We start from the raw sequence: 17,199 nt of genomic DNA, 5'->3' as shown, positions 1-17,199 counted from the left end.
ACAGGAATACAGCATCACCCATCAAAACAACAACAAAAAAATGAAACGACAAAAAAATATGTTACAGACGAAGGAGCAAGGTAAAAACCTACAAGACCAAATAAATGAAGATGAAATAGGCAACCAACCTGAAAAAGAATTCAGAGTAATGATAGTAAAGATGATCCAAAATCTCGGAAACAGAATGGAGAAAATACAAGAAACACTGAACAAGGATCTAGAAGAACTAAAGAGCAAACAAACAGTGATGAACAACACAATAACTGAAATTAAAAATACTATACAAGGACTTCCCTGGTGGCACAGTGGTTGAGAGTCTGCCTGCCGATGCAGGGGGCGCGGGTTCGTGCCCCGGTCCAGGAGGATCCCACATGCCACGGAGCTGCTAGGCCTGTGAGCCATGGCCACTGAGCCTGCACGTCCAGAGCCTGTACTCCGCAATGGGAGAGGCCACAGCAGTGAGAGGCCCGCGTACCACAAAAAAAAAAAAAAAATACTGTAGAAGCAATCAATAGCAGAATAACTGAGGCAGAAGAACGGATAAGTAAGCTGGAAGATAAAATGGTGGACATAACTGCCAGGGAGCAGAATAAAGAAAAATGAATGAAAAGAATTGAGGACAGTCTCAGAGACCTCTGGGACAACATTAAACACACCAATATTTGAATTATAGGGGTCCCAGAAGAAGAAGAGAAAAAGAAAGGGACTGAGGAAATATTTGAAGACATTATAGTCAAAAACTTCCTTAACGTGGGAAAGGAAGTAGTCAATCAAGTCCAGGTAGCGCAGAGAGTCCCATACAGGATAAACCCAAAGAGAAACAGGCCAAGACACATATCAATCAAACTATCAAAAATTAAATACAAAGAAAAAATTTTAAAAGCAGCAAGGGAAAAGCAACAAATAACGTACAAGGGAATCCCCATAAAGCTGATCTTTCAGCAGAAACTCTGCAAGCCAGAAGGGAGTGGCAGGACATAATCAAAGTGATGAAAGGGAAAAACCTACAACCAAGATTACTCTACCCAGCAAGGATAACATTCAGATTCGACGGAGAAATTAAAACCTTTACAGACAAGCAAAAGCGAAGAGAATTCAGCACCACCAAACCAGCTTTACAACAAATGCTAAAGGAACTTCTCTAGGCAGGAAACACAAGAGAAGGAAAAGACCCACAAAAACAAACACAGATATTTCACTAGTGGCTCAGTGGATGAGAGTCTGCCTGCCAATGCAGGGGACATGGGTTCAGGCCCTGGTCCGGGAGGATCCCACATGCCGTGGAGCAACTAAGCCTGTGTGCCACAACTGCTGAGCCTGCACTCTAGAGCCTGCCAGCCACAACTGCTGAGGCCCATGTGCCTGGAGCCTATGCTCCACAATGGGAAAGGCCACTGCAGGGAGGAGTGGCCCCCACTTGCTGCAACTAGGGAGAGCCCACATGCAGCAGCGAAGACCCAACACAGCCAAAAATAATAAATAAATAAATAAATTTATTTTTTAAAAAACCCAAATCAATTCAGAAAATGGTAATAAGAACATACATATCGATAATCACCTTGAATGTAAATGGATTAAATGCTCCAACCAAAAGACACAGACTGGCTGAATGGATACAAAAACAAGACCCTTATATATGCTGTCTACAAGAGACCCACTTCAGACCTAGGGACACAGACAGACTGAAAGTGAAGGGATGGAAAAAGATATCCCATGCAAATGGAAATCACAGGAAAGCTGGAGTAGCAATACTCGTATCAGACAGAATACACTTTAAAATAAAGACTGTTACAAGAGATAAGGAGGGACACCACAACACCATGAGATTAGAAATCAATTACAGGAAAAAAAACAGTAAAAAACACATATACATGGAGGCTAAATAACCAAGCGATCACTGAAGAAATCAGAGAGGAAATCAGAAAAAAAACACATAAAAACAAATGACAACGCAAACACGACGACCCAAACCTACGGGACGCAGCAAAAGCCGTTCTAAGAGGGAAGTTCATAGCAATTCAAGCTCACCTCAAGAAACAAGAAACATCTCAATCAACAAAAATCAATAAACAATCTAACCTGACACCTAAAACAACTAGAAAAAGAAGGACAAAGAAAACCCAAAATTAGTAGAAGGAAAGAAATCATAAAGATCAGTGTAAAAATAAATGAAACAGAAACAAAGAAAACAATAGCAAAGATCAATAAAACTAAAAGCTGGTTCTTTGAGAAGATAAACAAAATCAATAAACCTTTAGCCAGACTCATCAAGAAAAAAAGGGAGAGGACTCAAATAAATAAAATTACAAATGAAAAGGAGAGATTACAACTGACACCACAGAAATACAAAAGACCATAAGAGACTACTACAAGCAACTCTATGCCAATAAAATGGACAACCTGAAGGAAATGGACAAATTCTTGGAAAAGTACAACCTTCCAAGACTGAACCAGGAAGAATTAGAAAATATAAATAGACCAATCACAGGTAATGAAATTGAAACTGTAATTAAAAATCTTCCAACAAACAAAAGTCTAGTACTGATGGCTTCACAGGAGAATTCTATTAAACATTTAGAGAAGAGTTAACACCTACCCTTCTCAAACTCTTCAAAAAAATTGCAGAGGGAGGACACTCCCAAACTCTTTCTAAGAGGCCACCATCACCCTGATACCCAAACCAAACAAAGATATCACAAAAAAAGAAAATTACAGACCAATATCACTGATGAACATAGACACAAAAATCCTCAACAAAATACTAGTAAACAGAATCCAACAACACATTAAAAGGATCATACACCATCATCAAGTGGGATTTATCCCAGGGATGCAAGGATTCTTCAATATACACAAAACAATCAATGTGATACACCATATTAACAAATTAAAGAATAAAAACCATATGATCATCTCAAAAGATGCAGAAAAAGCTTTTGACAAGATTCAACACCCATTTATGATAAAAACTCTCCAGAAAGTGTGCATAGAGGGAACCTACCTCAACATAATAGAAGCCATATACAACAAACCCACAGCAAACATCATTCTCAATGGTGAAAAACTGAAAGCATTCCCTCTAAGATCAGAAACAAGACAAGGATGTCCACTCTCACCACTTTTATTCAACATAGTATTGGAAGTGCTAGCCACAGCTATCAGAGAAGAAAAAGAAATAAAAGGAATACAACTCGGAAAAGAAGAAGTAAGACTGTCACTGTTTGCCGATAACATGATACTATACATAGAAAATCCTAAAGATGCCACCAGAAAACCACTAGAACTAATCAATGAATTTGGTAAGGTTTCAGGATACAAAATTAATGCATAGAAATCTCTTGCATTCCTATACAATAACAACGAAAGATCAGAAAGCGAAACTAAGGAAACAATCCCATTTACCATCGCAACAAAAAGAATAAAAAAAGAATAAAATACCTAGGAATAAACCTACCTAAGGATGCAAAAGACCTGTACTCAGAAAACTATAAAACACTGATGAAAGAAATCAAAGATAACATAAACAGATGGAGACATATGCCATGCTCCTGGATTGGAAGAATCAATATTGTGAAAATGACTATACTACCCAAAGCAATCTACAGATTCAATGCAATCCCTATCAAATTACCAATGGCATTTTTCATAGCAGTAGAACAAAAAATTTTACAATTTGTATGGAAACACAAAAGACCCTTAATAGCCAAAGCAATCTTGAGAAAGAAAAACGGAACTGGAAGAATCAGGCTCCCTGACTTCAGACTATACTACAAAGCTACAGTACTCAAGACAGTATGGTACTGGCACAAAAACAGAAATATAGATCAATGGAACAGGATAGAAATCCCAGAGATAAACCCATGCACATATGGTCACCTTATCTTTGACAAAGGAGGCAAGAATATACAATGGAGAAAAGACAGCCTCTTCAGTAAGTGGTGCTGGGAAAACTGGACAGCTACATGTAAAAGAATGAAATTAGAACACACCCTAATACCATACACAAAAATAAATTCAAAATGGATTAAAGACCTAAATGTAAGGCCAGACACTATCAAACTCTTAGAGGAAAACATAGGCAGAACACTCTATGACATAAATCACAGCAAGATCCTTTTTGACCCACCTCCTAGAGAAATGGAAATAAAAACAAAAATAAACAAATGGGACCTAATGAAACTTCAAAGCTTTTGCACAGCAAAGGAAACCATAAACAAGGTGAAAAGACAACCCTCAGAATGGGAGAAAATATTTGCAAATGAAACAACTGACAAAGGATTAACCTCCAAAATATACAAGCAGCTCATGCAGCTCAATAGCAAAAAAACAAACAACCCAATCCAAAAATGGGTGGAAGACCTAAATAGACATTTCTCCAAAGAAGATATACAGATTGCCAACAAATGCATGAAAAGATGCTCAACATCACTAATCATTAGAGAAATGCAAATCAAAACCACAATGAGGTATTACCTCATACCGGTCAGAATGGCCATCATCAAAAAATCTACAAACAATAAGTGCTGGAGAGGGTGTGGAGAAATGGGAACCCTCTTGCACTGTTGGTGGGAATGTACATTGATACAGCCACTATGGAGAACAATATGGAGGTTCCTTAAAAACCTAAAAATAGAGCTACCATATGACCCAGCAATCCCACTACTGGGCATATACCCTGAGAAAACCATAATTCAAAAAGAGACATGTACCACAATGTTCATTGCAGTACTATTTACAATAGCCAGGACATGGAAGCAACCTAAGTGTCCATCAACAGATGAATGGATAAAGAAGATGTGCCACATATATACAATGGAATATTACTCATCAGTAAAAAGAAACGAAACTGAGTTATTTGTAGTGAGGTGGATGGACCTAGAGTCTCTCATATAGAGTGAGGTGAGTCAGAAAGAGAAAAACAAATACCGTATGCTAACACACATATATGGAATTTAAAAAAGTGGTACTGATGAACTTAGTGGCAGGGCAGGAATAAAGATGCAGATGTAGAGAACAGACTTGAGGGCACACAGGGGAAGGGGAAGCTGGGACAAAGTGAGAGAGTAGCACTGACATATATACACTACCAAACGTAAAGTGGATGGCTAGCGGGAAGCAGCTGCACAGCACAGGGAGATCAGCTCGGTGCTTTGTGACCACTTAGAGGGGTGGGATAGGGAGGGTGGGAGGGAGGCTTAAGAGGGAGGGGGTACGGGGATATACGTATACGTATAGCTGATTCACTTTGTTATACAGCAGGAACTAACACAACATTGTAAAGCATTTATACTCCAATAAAGATGTGAAAAAAAAAAAAAGATTCACAAAGGAACTAAAGCAAAAATCCAGCTAAACAATGGCTGGATTTTAACATTTCCAATCAATACATTTTTAAAACTGTAACGTTAAAAAAAATTTTTTAAACACTAACTAGAAGAAGAATGAGGACTCTGGATACTAGAGAATTCATAAAAATACAATGTGAAAGGTCAGATATTTTGAATTACAAAATGTTGATAAATTTTTTTAAACACTAACTAGAAGAAGAATGAGGACTCTGGATACTAGAGAATTCATAAAAATACAATGTGAAAGGTCAGATATTTTGAATTACAAAATGTTGATAAATTCTGAGCCAGTACCGCGAATGGCACTGCAGTGAAATGCAGGCATTGACAAAAACTGGCCTTGTCGACGTGGAAACATTAGAAGGGACATCTAAAGCCATGCCTGATAAGGAGGTATTAGATGATGAAGAGATGGTAAGAATGCGGCTCCTGGCAGGTGCTCGGCACCTTCCCAGGAGAAGGTCTTGTAAAAACACAATAGGCATGAGAGGGACGCACGAAACAGACTGACAGGCGTGACCCCTGAAGTATCAGAGTCAGGGGAAGAGGGGAATCTAGACCAACGGGAGACCAATGACCAACTCAGGCCAGGGACGAAGGCGTGATGGTCCAGCACGGGGAAGGGTTTGGCCCCCATCGTCAACACGTTGCCATCTCGATGATGTCCTGAACCAGGTGACCCTGAGACACTGGAAGACGACTTGAGAGTGGATCACACGTCCAGTTTTTCATTCAATCAAAACTTGGCGCCTACCGTGTTCCAGGTACAGAGCCAGGCCTGGAAATAGTCAGTGAAGCAGGCGGGAAAGGTCCCTGTTCTCATGAAATTTACAATCCAGTGAGGTACACAGAAGTAAACAGGCAGTTAAACCACAATGTAATAAGCATCACGAAGGGGGAGTTCGGGGACTACCTCAGAGGGACACAAGACTGAGGTTCTGATAAAACAAATACTGATTAATGTACTCTCCGAGGCGAAGAGGACAGAAAGAATGCAGGGTTTTAGGTGGATTAAAAATTATTAGATGGGAGCTGGTACTTCCACCTGGGAAGTATACAATTGAAAAGCACCCTAATAATTAGAAAAGACAGATAATCTATAAAATCATCATTTTCTTGAGCCCAGCAGAGAGCTGAGTATCCAACAGAGAACTGATAGTGCACGCCTGTGAGCAAACTACCAAAGGCTAGGAAAAAGCCATCTAAAGGGGTTGGAAACTGTGTACAACACTCACACAGGGACAGGAAAGTCTCCTGTTCCCACCAGCCTTTTTTTTTTTTAAGCTCTTTTATTTATTTATTTATTTATTTATACTTTGGCTGCACCAGGTCTTAGTTGTGGCATGCGGGATCTTTTAATTGAGGCATACAGGCTTCTTAGTTGTGGCATGTGGACTTCTTAGCTGCAGCATGCAGACTCTTTAGTTGCAGCATGCAAACTCTTAGTTACGGCATGCATGCAGGATCTAGTTCCCCAACCAGGGATTGAATCCCGGCGTCCCGCATTGGGAGAGTGGAGTCTTACCCACTGGACCACCAGGGAAGTCCCCCATCAGCCATGCTTAGAAAACTCATAATCTATAGACAATAGATAGAATACTCAGAAGGTCTTTCCTCAGGGATGGGGAATAATTAGTTTTATAAGAAGCACTTCTCTGGGCCTGCCCAACAAATCATAAAACCAAGACCAGAAAGGAAAAAACTGTTTCCAAGTAACCTAACCCAGAGCAAAGCTCAGGATATTTACAGTAATGCATAAAGTTCCATCACCCAATAATGTAAAATCCACAGTGTCTGGTATCCAAACAAAGATGACCACGCACACAAGGAAGCAGGAAAATGGAGTCCTAACTAGAGTAATCATCTACTGAACGGACACATCATCTATAATGGACACAGATGCTGAAATTACAGACAAGGACACTGAAACAGTTACTACAACTGTATCCAATATATTAAAGATGAAGTAGAGACATGGATGGCATAAAAAGGATCCAAAGTAAATTTCTAGTAAATGAAAACTGTAACATATAATTAACATGGAAAAGATACTCAATGGGATTAACACCAGATTTGACATGACAAAATAAAAGATTAGTGAACTATAGGATGTAACAATAGAAACTATCCGAATTGAAACAGGAAAAATATCCAAGGAAAAGAGGAAAAATGAGTTTCAGTGAGCTATGAGACAAATACAAGTGACCTACTATATGTAATTATAAGTGGAGTTCCCAGAGGAGAGGAGAGAGAAGGAACACAAAAAGTATGTGAATAAATAATTGCCGATCATTTTACAAATTTGATTAAAACTATAAACCCACAGATCCAAGAAACTGAAACATAGAAACATGAAAAAATTACACCAAGGTACATCATAATCAAATTTCTCAAAAGTAGTGATTAAGAGAAAATGTTAAAAACAGCCAGAAAAAAAAGACACATTACAGATGGAGAAACGAAGATAATGATGACAGACTTCTCAGCAGAAACAATGAGAGAAGAGAGTGAAGTAACATCTTCAAAGTATTGAAAGAAAAAACTTTCAACTGAGAATTTGAGAATTTTATACCTCACAAAAATAACTTTTAAAAACAAAGGTGAAATAAAGATATTTTCAGACCTACAAATGCTGAAAGAATTCATCAACAGCAAACCCACAGTATAAGAAATGTTAAAGGGTATCCTTTAGGCAGAAGGAAAATGATACCAAGTAGAAATCTGGATGTACACAAGGAAATGAGCACTGAAAATTTACATGGGCAAATATTCAAGATTTTTCTTATTATTTAAATCTACTTAAGAGATATGGACTATTCAAACAAAAATAAAATGTATTGTGGAATTTATAACTTAGGTATAAAGTAAAATAAAAGACAATCATAGCACAAAGGCCAGGAGGAGAAATGGGACTGTACTAGTGTAGGGTTCTTATACAATACTATATGTGGGCTGACACAACTACTTGAAGATAGACTGTGGTAAGTTAAAGTTGTAGGCTGTGAACCCTAAATTAACCACTAAAATAACAAAACAAAGAGTTACAGCTAATACATCAAAAAAGATAAAAGAGAATCATTAAAAAACTTTAATGAATTTAAACTTTAAAAATTTTTAATCATTAAAAATCATTAAAAATCAAAAAATCATTAAAAAACTCAATCCAAATCCAGAAAAAGAGGAAAAGGGGGACAAAGAACAATTGGAATAAATATAAAACACAAAGCAAGATAACAGACTTAAATCTAATCCTATGAATAATCACAATAAATGTAAATGGACTGATAAGAACCTGCTGTATAAAAAAATAAATAAAATAAAATTCAAAAATTCAAAAAAAATGTAAATGGACTGAACATCCTAATCAAAAGGCAGATATTATCAAAAGGGATAAAAAAGCAGGACCAACTACATACTTCCTACAATAAATGTACTTTATATATAATGAGATAGTTTAAAAGTAAAAGGATGGAAAATGCCCTGCTAACGCTAGTCAAAAGAAAACTGCAGTGGCTATTTTAACATTAATATTAAATTACATTTTTATTAATTTTATTATTTCTAAAATTATCTTTGATGTATTTTGTTAATTATTTTTAAATTAATATTTTAATATTAGACAAAATATATTTCAGATCAAATAAATATTACCAGGTATAAAAAGGCCATTTCATAGAAATAAAAGGGTAAATTCATCAGGCGGACAAAATTCTTAATGTTTCTGTTCCTTATAAAAGAGCAAAAACTACAAGGTTATAGAAGAGGTAGAACTGTAAGGAGAAAAAGAAAATTCCACAGTTGTGCTGCAGAATTCAATACCCTTCTCTCAACAATGGACTGAACAATCAGACAGAAAATCAGCAAGGATATAGTAGACTCGGACAGCACCGTCAACCAACTTGATCTAATTGGTATTTACAAAACATTTCACCCACATTAACAGAATGAACATTCTTTTCAAGTGCACATGGAACAGTTACCAAGATAGACCATTTTCTGGGCAAGAAAACAAGTCTGAATGAATTTAAAAGGATTCAAGCCATGCAGAGTATATCCTTTGACCACAGTGAAATTACATTAGAAATCAGTAACAGATAACTGGAAAATCACCAATTACTTGGAAACTAAGTAACAAACTTCTAAATAGCCCATGGGTCAAAGAAGACATACTAGAAAAGATTCTGAACTAAATGAAAGTGAAATACAACATACCAGAATTTACTGAATGCCAGATAGCAGTACCTGGGATTAAATTCATATCACTGAATGCCTATATCAGGTGATGGAAGAAATTTTCACATATTGAGGTTTGGAGAAGTCATCCTGGCTTACACATGATTTGGCTTGAACTTTATGCTAACTAGCACAGCCTCTCTTATGGCCTGTCAAATAGGCATTGTACATCTGCTTTAACCAGTACAGAAAAGAATGCATTTAGAAATCAAAATGGGGCAACTGTGGTTCAGGCATCCAGGATGAAGTTGGGTGGCCAGTGTGGATGTGGTTTCAGACACATTCCTACATCACTGAGAATGTGAATTTCCTGAACTGTATAAAGCTCCAGGACACCGCCAGCCATTCTCAAAACCATATCTGCTAGCAGCTGCCAGCTACAACCTTATGGTCTCAAGGTCCCCCCCAACCCCCGCTTGTAACTATGCAACCATCTCAGACCCCAACTAATCCATGCTTAACAAGCACCCTTACTTCTTGCCACATCCAATTATAATTCCCTATAGACAACTCATGCAGCTAACTGTAACCTTGAGTATTTCGCCTTCATACACCTCCCCCATTTTGTAGTCTGACAGAACACAACTCAAGTGCTTCTTGAATCTGTGTCTCCTGGGCTACAGTCCTCAGTTTGGGTCAAATAAAACTCTTTTCTATCTTATTTTAGATTGTTAATTAATTATTTCCATTGACATCAGGAAAGAAGAAAGATGGTCCCAACTCCAAAAGGGACATGGAGAAACAGGGCATTTATTTTAAAATAACTCACAGGGATGTAATGTGCAGCACAGGAAATATAGGCAATAATATTGTGATAACGCTGTGTGGTGTGTAATGTTAAAATATCAAATCACTATGTAGTACACCTAAAACTAATATAATATTGCAAGTTAACTATACTTCAATTTTTAAAAAAGGTGAAACAGGACCCTGTCAGAGGAACTGCAGGGATTCCATGAGCTGTTGCTGAGAGAGAAAAGCGAGAGGCAGAAAAATAAAATTCTAATTCTGTAAAATAAGAATGACAAAGTCATTTTGTGTCTCTGTGTGTGTGTATATATATATATATATATATATATATGTATGTATAGATACATATTGGTCTGTATAAGATTTTATTATAAATCTGGAGGAAAATATGGATGTACACTCTGTAGGCTGCTAACATGAGCTTCCAATGGCACTGGGCCTGAGGGTGAGGGGCTGAGATATGGGTGTGGTGAGGGAGTGTCTGCAATAAAAAACATGTATGATATAATCCCAGTCATGTAAATGTATGCGCAGTGTGAGTGCACGCACATACGTGTGTGCATAAAGAAATAGAGTATGGTCACTAAAATGTTAATGATGTGGCATTTCAGGTGACTTTTACTTTGTTATTTATATTTTTATCTATTGTTTGAAGTCTTTAGAATTATATATTATTTGTATAATGAAAAAGCCATTTTAAGTATAGCAAACATTATATATTTTAAAAATTAAGGGGCAAAAGAAAAACGGAGAAAAAGAACTCAGTATTTTACAAAGGGTTGATCTTTATTATATAAAGAGCTTTTCCATACCTATAGAAAAAAATATACATCCTCCAGAGACATGTGCAAAATGACATGAACAGACAACTCACAGAAGAATAACTTTTATATAGTCAACCTCACTTAATGTTTAAAGGAACAGATATTTAAAGATCAAGCCATGAACTAGTAATCAAAATGAAGACTCCCTGTACTGGCAAGGATGTAGGGAACCAAACACTTTACAAATTGATTGGGAACGTAAAACTTTTTTTTCTCTGGAGGACAATTTGGCAATGCAAAGCCTTAAAAATACACATACACTTTGACTCAGAAGTTCCACCTCCAGGAATTTATGCTATGGAAATCAACAGAAAACATACCAAAAATATTTCTACAAGTAAGTTTATGGCACATATAAAATAATTAAAACTGAAAACGATCTAAATGACCCTCAGTAGGGACAGCCACTAAGTAGAGTACAATGCAGCTGTTAAAATGATGATGTACACTTTGAGTCAAAGGTGGGGGCCAAATGCGCACATGATGTTTATCTCCTTTTTCAAAAAATTCAATTGAAATAACAGAAAAATAAATAAGTAAAACTACAGCATCCCAGAAAACCTGGGAGGAGTGCTACCCGCAAGCCCGAGACGTGAGAAATTTCTGGAAGAGAATAAAGCTCAGCAAGGGATAATCTGGAGAGGACACAGGTTCGAGCCCTGGTCTGGGAAGATCCCACATGCCACAGAGCAACTAAGCCCGTGAGCTGCAACTACTGAGCCCGTGTTCTACAACTACTGAAGCCTATGCACCTAGAGCCCGTGCTCTGCAACAAGAGAAGCCACTGCAATGAGAAGCCTGCACACCACAATGAAGAGTGGCCCCCGCTCGCCACAACTAGAGAAAGCCCGCGCAGCAACAAAGACCCAACACAGCCAAAAAAAAAGAGAGATAATCTGGGGAAGCCACCTGTCCAGTACAAATCTGAAAATGAAGAATGGGGTGGGAAGAGGTGTCTGTCCCTCCTGCCCTCAGCACCAGAGTGCGTGACTCTCTGGATGTGAAGACCCCCCCACTAACTCAACACTTCACACGTGTAGTGTCCTGATCCCCCACTAAGTGCCCAAAACATAGTATGTGCTACTAGAGAATGGACTTGAGGACACGGGGAGAGGGAAGGGTAAGCTGGGACAAAGTGAGAGAGTGACATGGACGTCTATACACTACCATAAAATTTTTTTTAAAAAACCCATAGTATGTGCTAAATGAACATTGGCTGAATTAATAAACAGAAAAAACTCCACAGCCTATCAGTATGGGGTCTCCTCTTACAAACAAAAAGTGCACAGACAAACACACATCTAGGCAAAACTGCAGTCCCGACACAGAAACAGGCATTTAACAAGAGCTAACTTACAGGATGCTTGGCTGACAGTCTTCCGGTCACGGTTCCAGTCTGGTTCCACGTGGAGGAAACGGAGCCCTTTATCAGTTGGAAAGAATCAGCTTATGCTCTGACAGTGCCGTGCGAAGTCACAAACACGCTGGCCCCTTGAGCACACAACGCTCACTGCTCCGTCCAGAGAACCAGGAGCCACAGGCCCTACACTCCCAACCCAATGTCCGTGGGGTTACAAATTCCTGCATGTGATCAGGGTGAAGGAGATTCTCCCCCAGGCTATGCAGAAGCTGCAGTAGGACACGTGGGTTGACGTGCCATGGGGGTTGCAGCGTGGACTCAAGGTGGGGCTGTGCACCCCAGACCGGGACTGTCACTTGCTGTGTGGCCGCAGACAAGTCACAGAACACCTCTGACTGCAGACTCCTCATGCATGAACTAAAACAACATGTCCCTCAAATGACTACGGAAAAGAAATGCAGTAACAGATGTGAAAGCACGTGGTCAGCAGTAGAGCTTCCACATGAATATGAGATTTTAAGGTATAATGTCAACTTATGCTATAGACCTAAATGATAACAAAATCATGGTTCATAGTTTCAAGAATGTTAGATTATTTACAGAAATTCTACATGTATCTGAACCCATGTGTAAGCCATGTTCCCAATCATGATATCTTTTTTCTTAGCTTTAGTTACCTTTTTCATGCAAGCTAGTAATCCATCTACAAAGGTTGACTTGATCTTGTGAACCTAGATTACAAGAAAAAAGTAATCACTTTCTGTGTTTAAGTGTTTAAATTAGGAACAAGTGTCAAAGCAGTGTCTCACAGAGTGCTGGGCATGTGTCACTGATGTCACCTCAGGTGACTCCAGGAGGCCCTGAAATGGCCTTATGTGGTGCCCAGAATTAAATAACAATGACCAACAGAGAAAGACGTCACCCTACCCCGTTCAAAATAAACTTTGTCCCGGAATAATTCTTTTTACAGAAAAGTTGCAAAGATATAGGGAGAGTTCCCGAGTCCCAGCACCCAGTGTCCCCCGTGGGGCCTCTTTCAGTTCAGGTGCTACCATTTACTCACCACCACCACCCCCAACCCCACGCACACACAGCTGCCCAGCCCTAACAAGGACAGCAGTAAATAACGATGGTCCAAGTGGCAGCAAGTCATACCTGTGAACAGATGGCAGGTATGTGAACGGGGAAAAGAGGAGGAGCTAGAAGCGTAGCTAGAGAGAGGGGCATGTCCATAAGTCAGTAAGTGTCAATGCGAGATGATAAAACACCACCAGGCCGGGAGAGGGAGGAGGCTTGTGTGACAGGCCTCTGAACTCGGCGCTGATGGAAGCCGAAGTCACACTGTGGCCACACGAGGATGACACACCAAATACTTCCTTCAGAATTTTTGTTTGTCCTCTTCCCTTTACGACTCCTCTGATTCACAGCAGGGCTGTTTGTAGCCCTGAGGAATATCATGTCTGGGTACAAGAAGCAGTGCTAATATGAGGTCCACGTGAACAAACTGCATTCCCTTTAGGACACTGTCAGGGCTACTTCAGCGATGATGGATTTTGTGAACAGAGACGGTGCCATGTGGGCCCCCTTCATTACCAACTTACTGACAAAAAAAAAAAAATCTAACTTACCTGCCTATATTCCAAAATTATTTTGGGTAATGGATGAAGGTCTTGCAGAGCATTTAACTAAAAAATAAGAATAAATATCACCAATATAATTCCTTCATTTAATTTTAACATTCCAAACACTTATTTTCAGCTGGAAAAGTCCTAATAATAAATGGTCTATCTTGAGCATATTTTCCAAAATGAAGACTCATAATAAACTCAGTGTATCAAGTGTCTTAATTTTAATCCCTTACAGAATCATTATTGTACACGTGGGAGCTAAAGGCACTTCACATGAGCTCGGAAATAAGATTCCTCTTGAGATTTAAATTCCTGAAATCTAAATCCAGGGCATGTAAAGCACCATGTAGGACAGTAAACTAGGAAAATGCCTACAAATGTGTAACTCAATAGTTTAGGAACCCCAACATCTGCATCACAGTTATCGAGCACAAAGTCAGGGAGGTAACACTGGAATATGACTATGGGTTTTAAATTTAATTTTAAAAAGTCAAAATACAACGTACATAAAGCACAGGATCACGTAAACACGGTTTGTTAAATTATCACAAAATGAACACACCTGGGTACTGCCACCCAGAGGGAACATCCCAGGTTCCCAGGCAGGCCTCTGGCCCTCCCCCAGAGGTAACCAGCCCCCTGGCCTCCACCACCAAGACCACTTATTCCAGTTTTTTGTTTGTTTGTTTTGCGGTACGCGGGCCTCTCACTGTTGTGGCCTCTCCCGTTGCGGAGCACAGGCTCCGGACACACAGGCTCAGCAGCCACGGCTCACGGGCCCAGCCGCTCCGCGGCACGTGGGATCCTCCCGGACCAGGGCACGAACCCGTGTCCCCTGCATCGGCAGGTGGACTCTCAACCACTGCGCCACCAGGGAAGCCCTTCTACCAGTTTTTGAGCTTTGTATCAATGGAATAGGATAGGTACTCTTTGTGTGTGGGTTCTTTCGTTCAACATTCTGGTTTTAAGGTTGGTCCTTGTTGTATGATTTACTTGCACTGCTGTATGGAATTATTTGAATGCAGGACAATTATTTACCCATTCCACCCCTGATGGACATGTGTGCTGTTTCCACTGCAGGGCTATTACAAAGAGTGCTGCTGTGAACATTCTGGTACACAGATTTTGGTTAACACACATCCATGGTTCTGTTGAACATGTACGTAAAGAGGAGAGAGGCGCTGGGTCACCTGTAGCAGAGCTGATACCAGCCAGTTCTCCAAGGTAAACACAATGGTTTTTGTCCCCATCAGCAGCACAAAGTTCTCCTTGTTCCACATCTTCGCCAACACATGTTCTCCTAGGTCTTAATTTTAGCCATTCTGGCAAATGTGAAGTGACATTTCAATGTAGTTTTAGTGTGTATTTCCCTGACTAATAAAGTCAGACATGAGTCAAATGTTTATTGACCAATTGTATATCTCCTTTCATTAAACCCTGTTCATGTTTTTGTCATTTAAAATGTTGGTTTGTATGTCTTTTTCTTCTTGATGTGTAGGAATTCATTTTTCTGGACAGGGTTTTCTTTAGTTGGCTATATTTAGTGGAAATATCTTCTACCCCTCTGTGGCTTGTTCTTCTATTTGTTTAATAGTGTCTTTTTTATTTATTTATTTTTTAAAATTTTATTTACTTTTGGCTGCATTGGGTCTTTGTTGCTGCACAAGGGCTTTCTCTAGTTGGGGCGAGCGGGGGCTACTCTTCGTTGCAGGTGTGCGGGCTTCTCATTGCGGTGGCTTTTCTTGTTGTGGAGCATGGGCTCTAGGCACTCAGGCTTCAGCAGTTGTGGCGCACAGGCTCAGAAGTTGTGGCTCGTGGGCTGTAGCGCGCAGGCTCAGTAGTTGTGGTGCACAGGTTTAGTTGCTCTGCGGAACGTGGGATCTTCCCGGACCAGGGATTGAACCTGTGTTCCCTGCATTGGCAGGCAGATTCATAACCACTGCGCTACCAGGGAAGTCCAATAGTGTCTTTTCATAAATGGAAATTCTTAATTTTACTATTGCCCAATTGATCCATCTCTTCCTTTATGGCTGATGCGTCTTGTGTCCTGTTTAAGGATGTTTAACTACCTCAAGGCCTTGAAGGTATTCTCTTATGGTATCTTCTACAATCTTTGTTTTACTTTTTATATTTAGATATACAAGTCATTTGAAATTTATTTTTGTATATGGTGTGAAACGGGGGCCAAGATGCACTGGCCCCTTATGTAATGAGCCCTCCCTCTCAGAGAACATGCACTTTACGCACACGTGTGCAGGTCTGTTTGTAGATTCCCTATCCTGGACCATTTGTCTATTTGCTTACCCTTGAATTGACACTACTTCGTACTGATTAATTAATTCCTCATAATTTCTATTGCTTCATGATTAGTCTTGATATCCAACAGGCCAAGTCCTTCAATAGTGCTTTTTCCCAAGACTATCTTGGCTCTTCTTAGTTGTTTGCATTTCCCTATAAATCTGGGATTCAGCTTGCCAATTTCTACCAAAAGTTCCTGCTAGGGTATTGGTCAGGATCATTCTGAATCTAAAAATCAACCTGGGGGAGAACTGATGACATACCTTTAATGTACTAGCATGAGCCACGGAACTGCATCACTCTCTATGTAATAGACTGAGGCCACGGAGTCTTGGCCAGCCATAGAACATAAACAGGAGGGCCAACACTGGTGTCCTCGGAGCAGGGCTCTACCCGGGGGGAGGACTCCTGCCTCGGCGTAATCCAGAACTGCAGTTTCTCAGAAAAGCTATCCCTAGCGGGATGAAAGTGCATGAAAATCTTAGCCAAGAAAACTGCTTAAGATCAACTAACTCTCTTTATCCTGATACCTTACTCACAAAATAACTTTCTAACCACAGTCTCCCTGTATATCTCGAATCGAGCTGTCTGAGAACACTTGAAAAGGATGAAGTGTTTGATCTCATAACGCTTTGGATAAAGCCCTGCCGCGCTGGTTCATGATCAGAGGCGGAGTGCCGTGGCCGTTGCCGCTCTACAAGCTTTATCAAACGCTCCCTCTGTTGGCTCCTGACCCCACATTCTTCTCAGCTCCCTTC

The 17,199-nt window shown here is 39.7% G+C and overlaps 1 protein-coding gene across 1 annotated transcript in view; it reads right to left on the bottom strand.

The window, feature by feature from the left end:
* The window catches only part of POLN (DNA polymerase nu), a 157,407-nt gene that overhangs the window by 80,631 nt on the left and 59,577 nt on the right, over window positions 1-17,199 (bottom strand). Inside the window, exons 12-14 of the mRNA XM_027103930.1 lie at window positions 14,144-14,200; window positions 13,193-13,246; window positions 12,513-12,578 (exon numbers count right to left, since the gene is read on the bottom strand). Of these exons, the coding sequence (XP_026959731.1) occupies window positions 12,513-12,578; window positions 13,193-13,246; window positions 14,144-14,200 (177 nt within the window). The remainder of the gene's footprint in view (window positions 1-12,512; window positions 12,579-13,192; window positions 13,247-14,143; window positions 14,201-17,199) is intronic.

This window comes from Aethalodelphis obliquidens, unplaced genomic scaffold (genome assembly GCF_003676395.1).
Source record: "Aethalodelphis obliquidens isolate GAN/ISIS:26980383/991018 unplaced genomic scaffold, ASM367639v1 scaffold6, whole genome shotgun sequence".
Lineage (NCBI taxonomy): Eukaryota > Metazoa > Chordata > Mammalia > Artiodactyla > Delphinidae > Aethalodelphis > Aethalodelphis obliquidens.
This window is presented reverse-complemented; position numbering and strand designations above follow the sequence as displayed.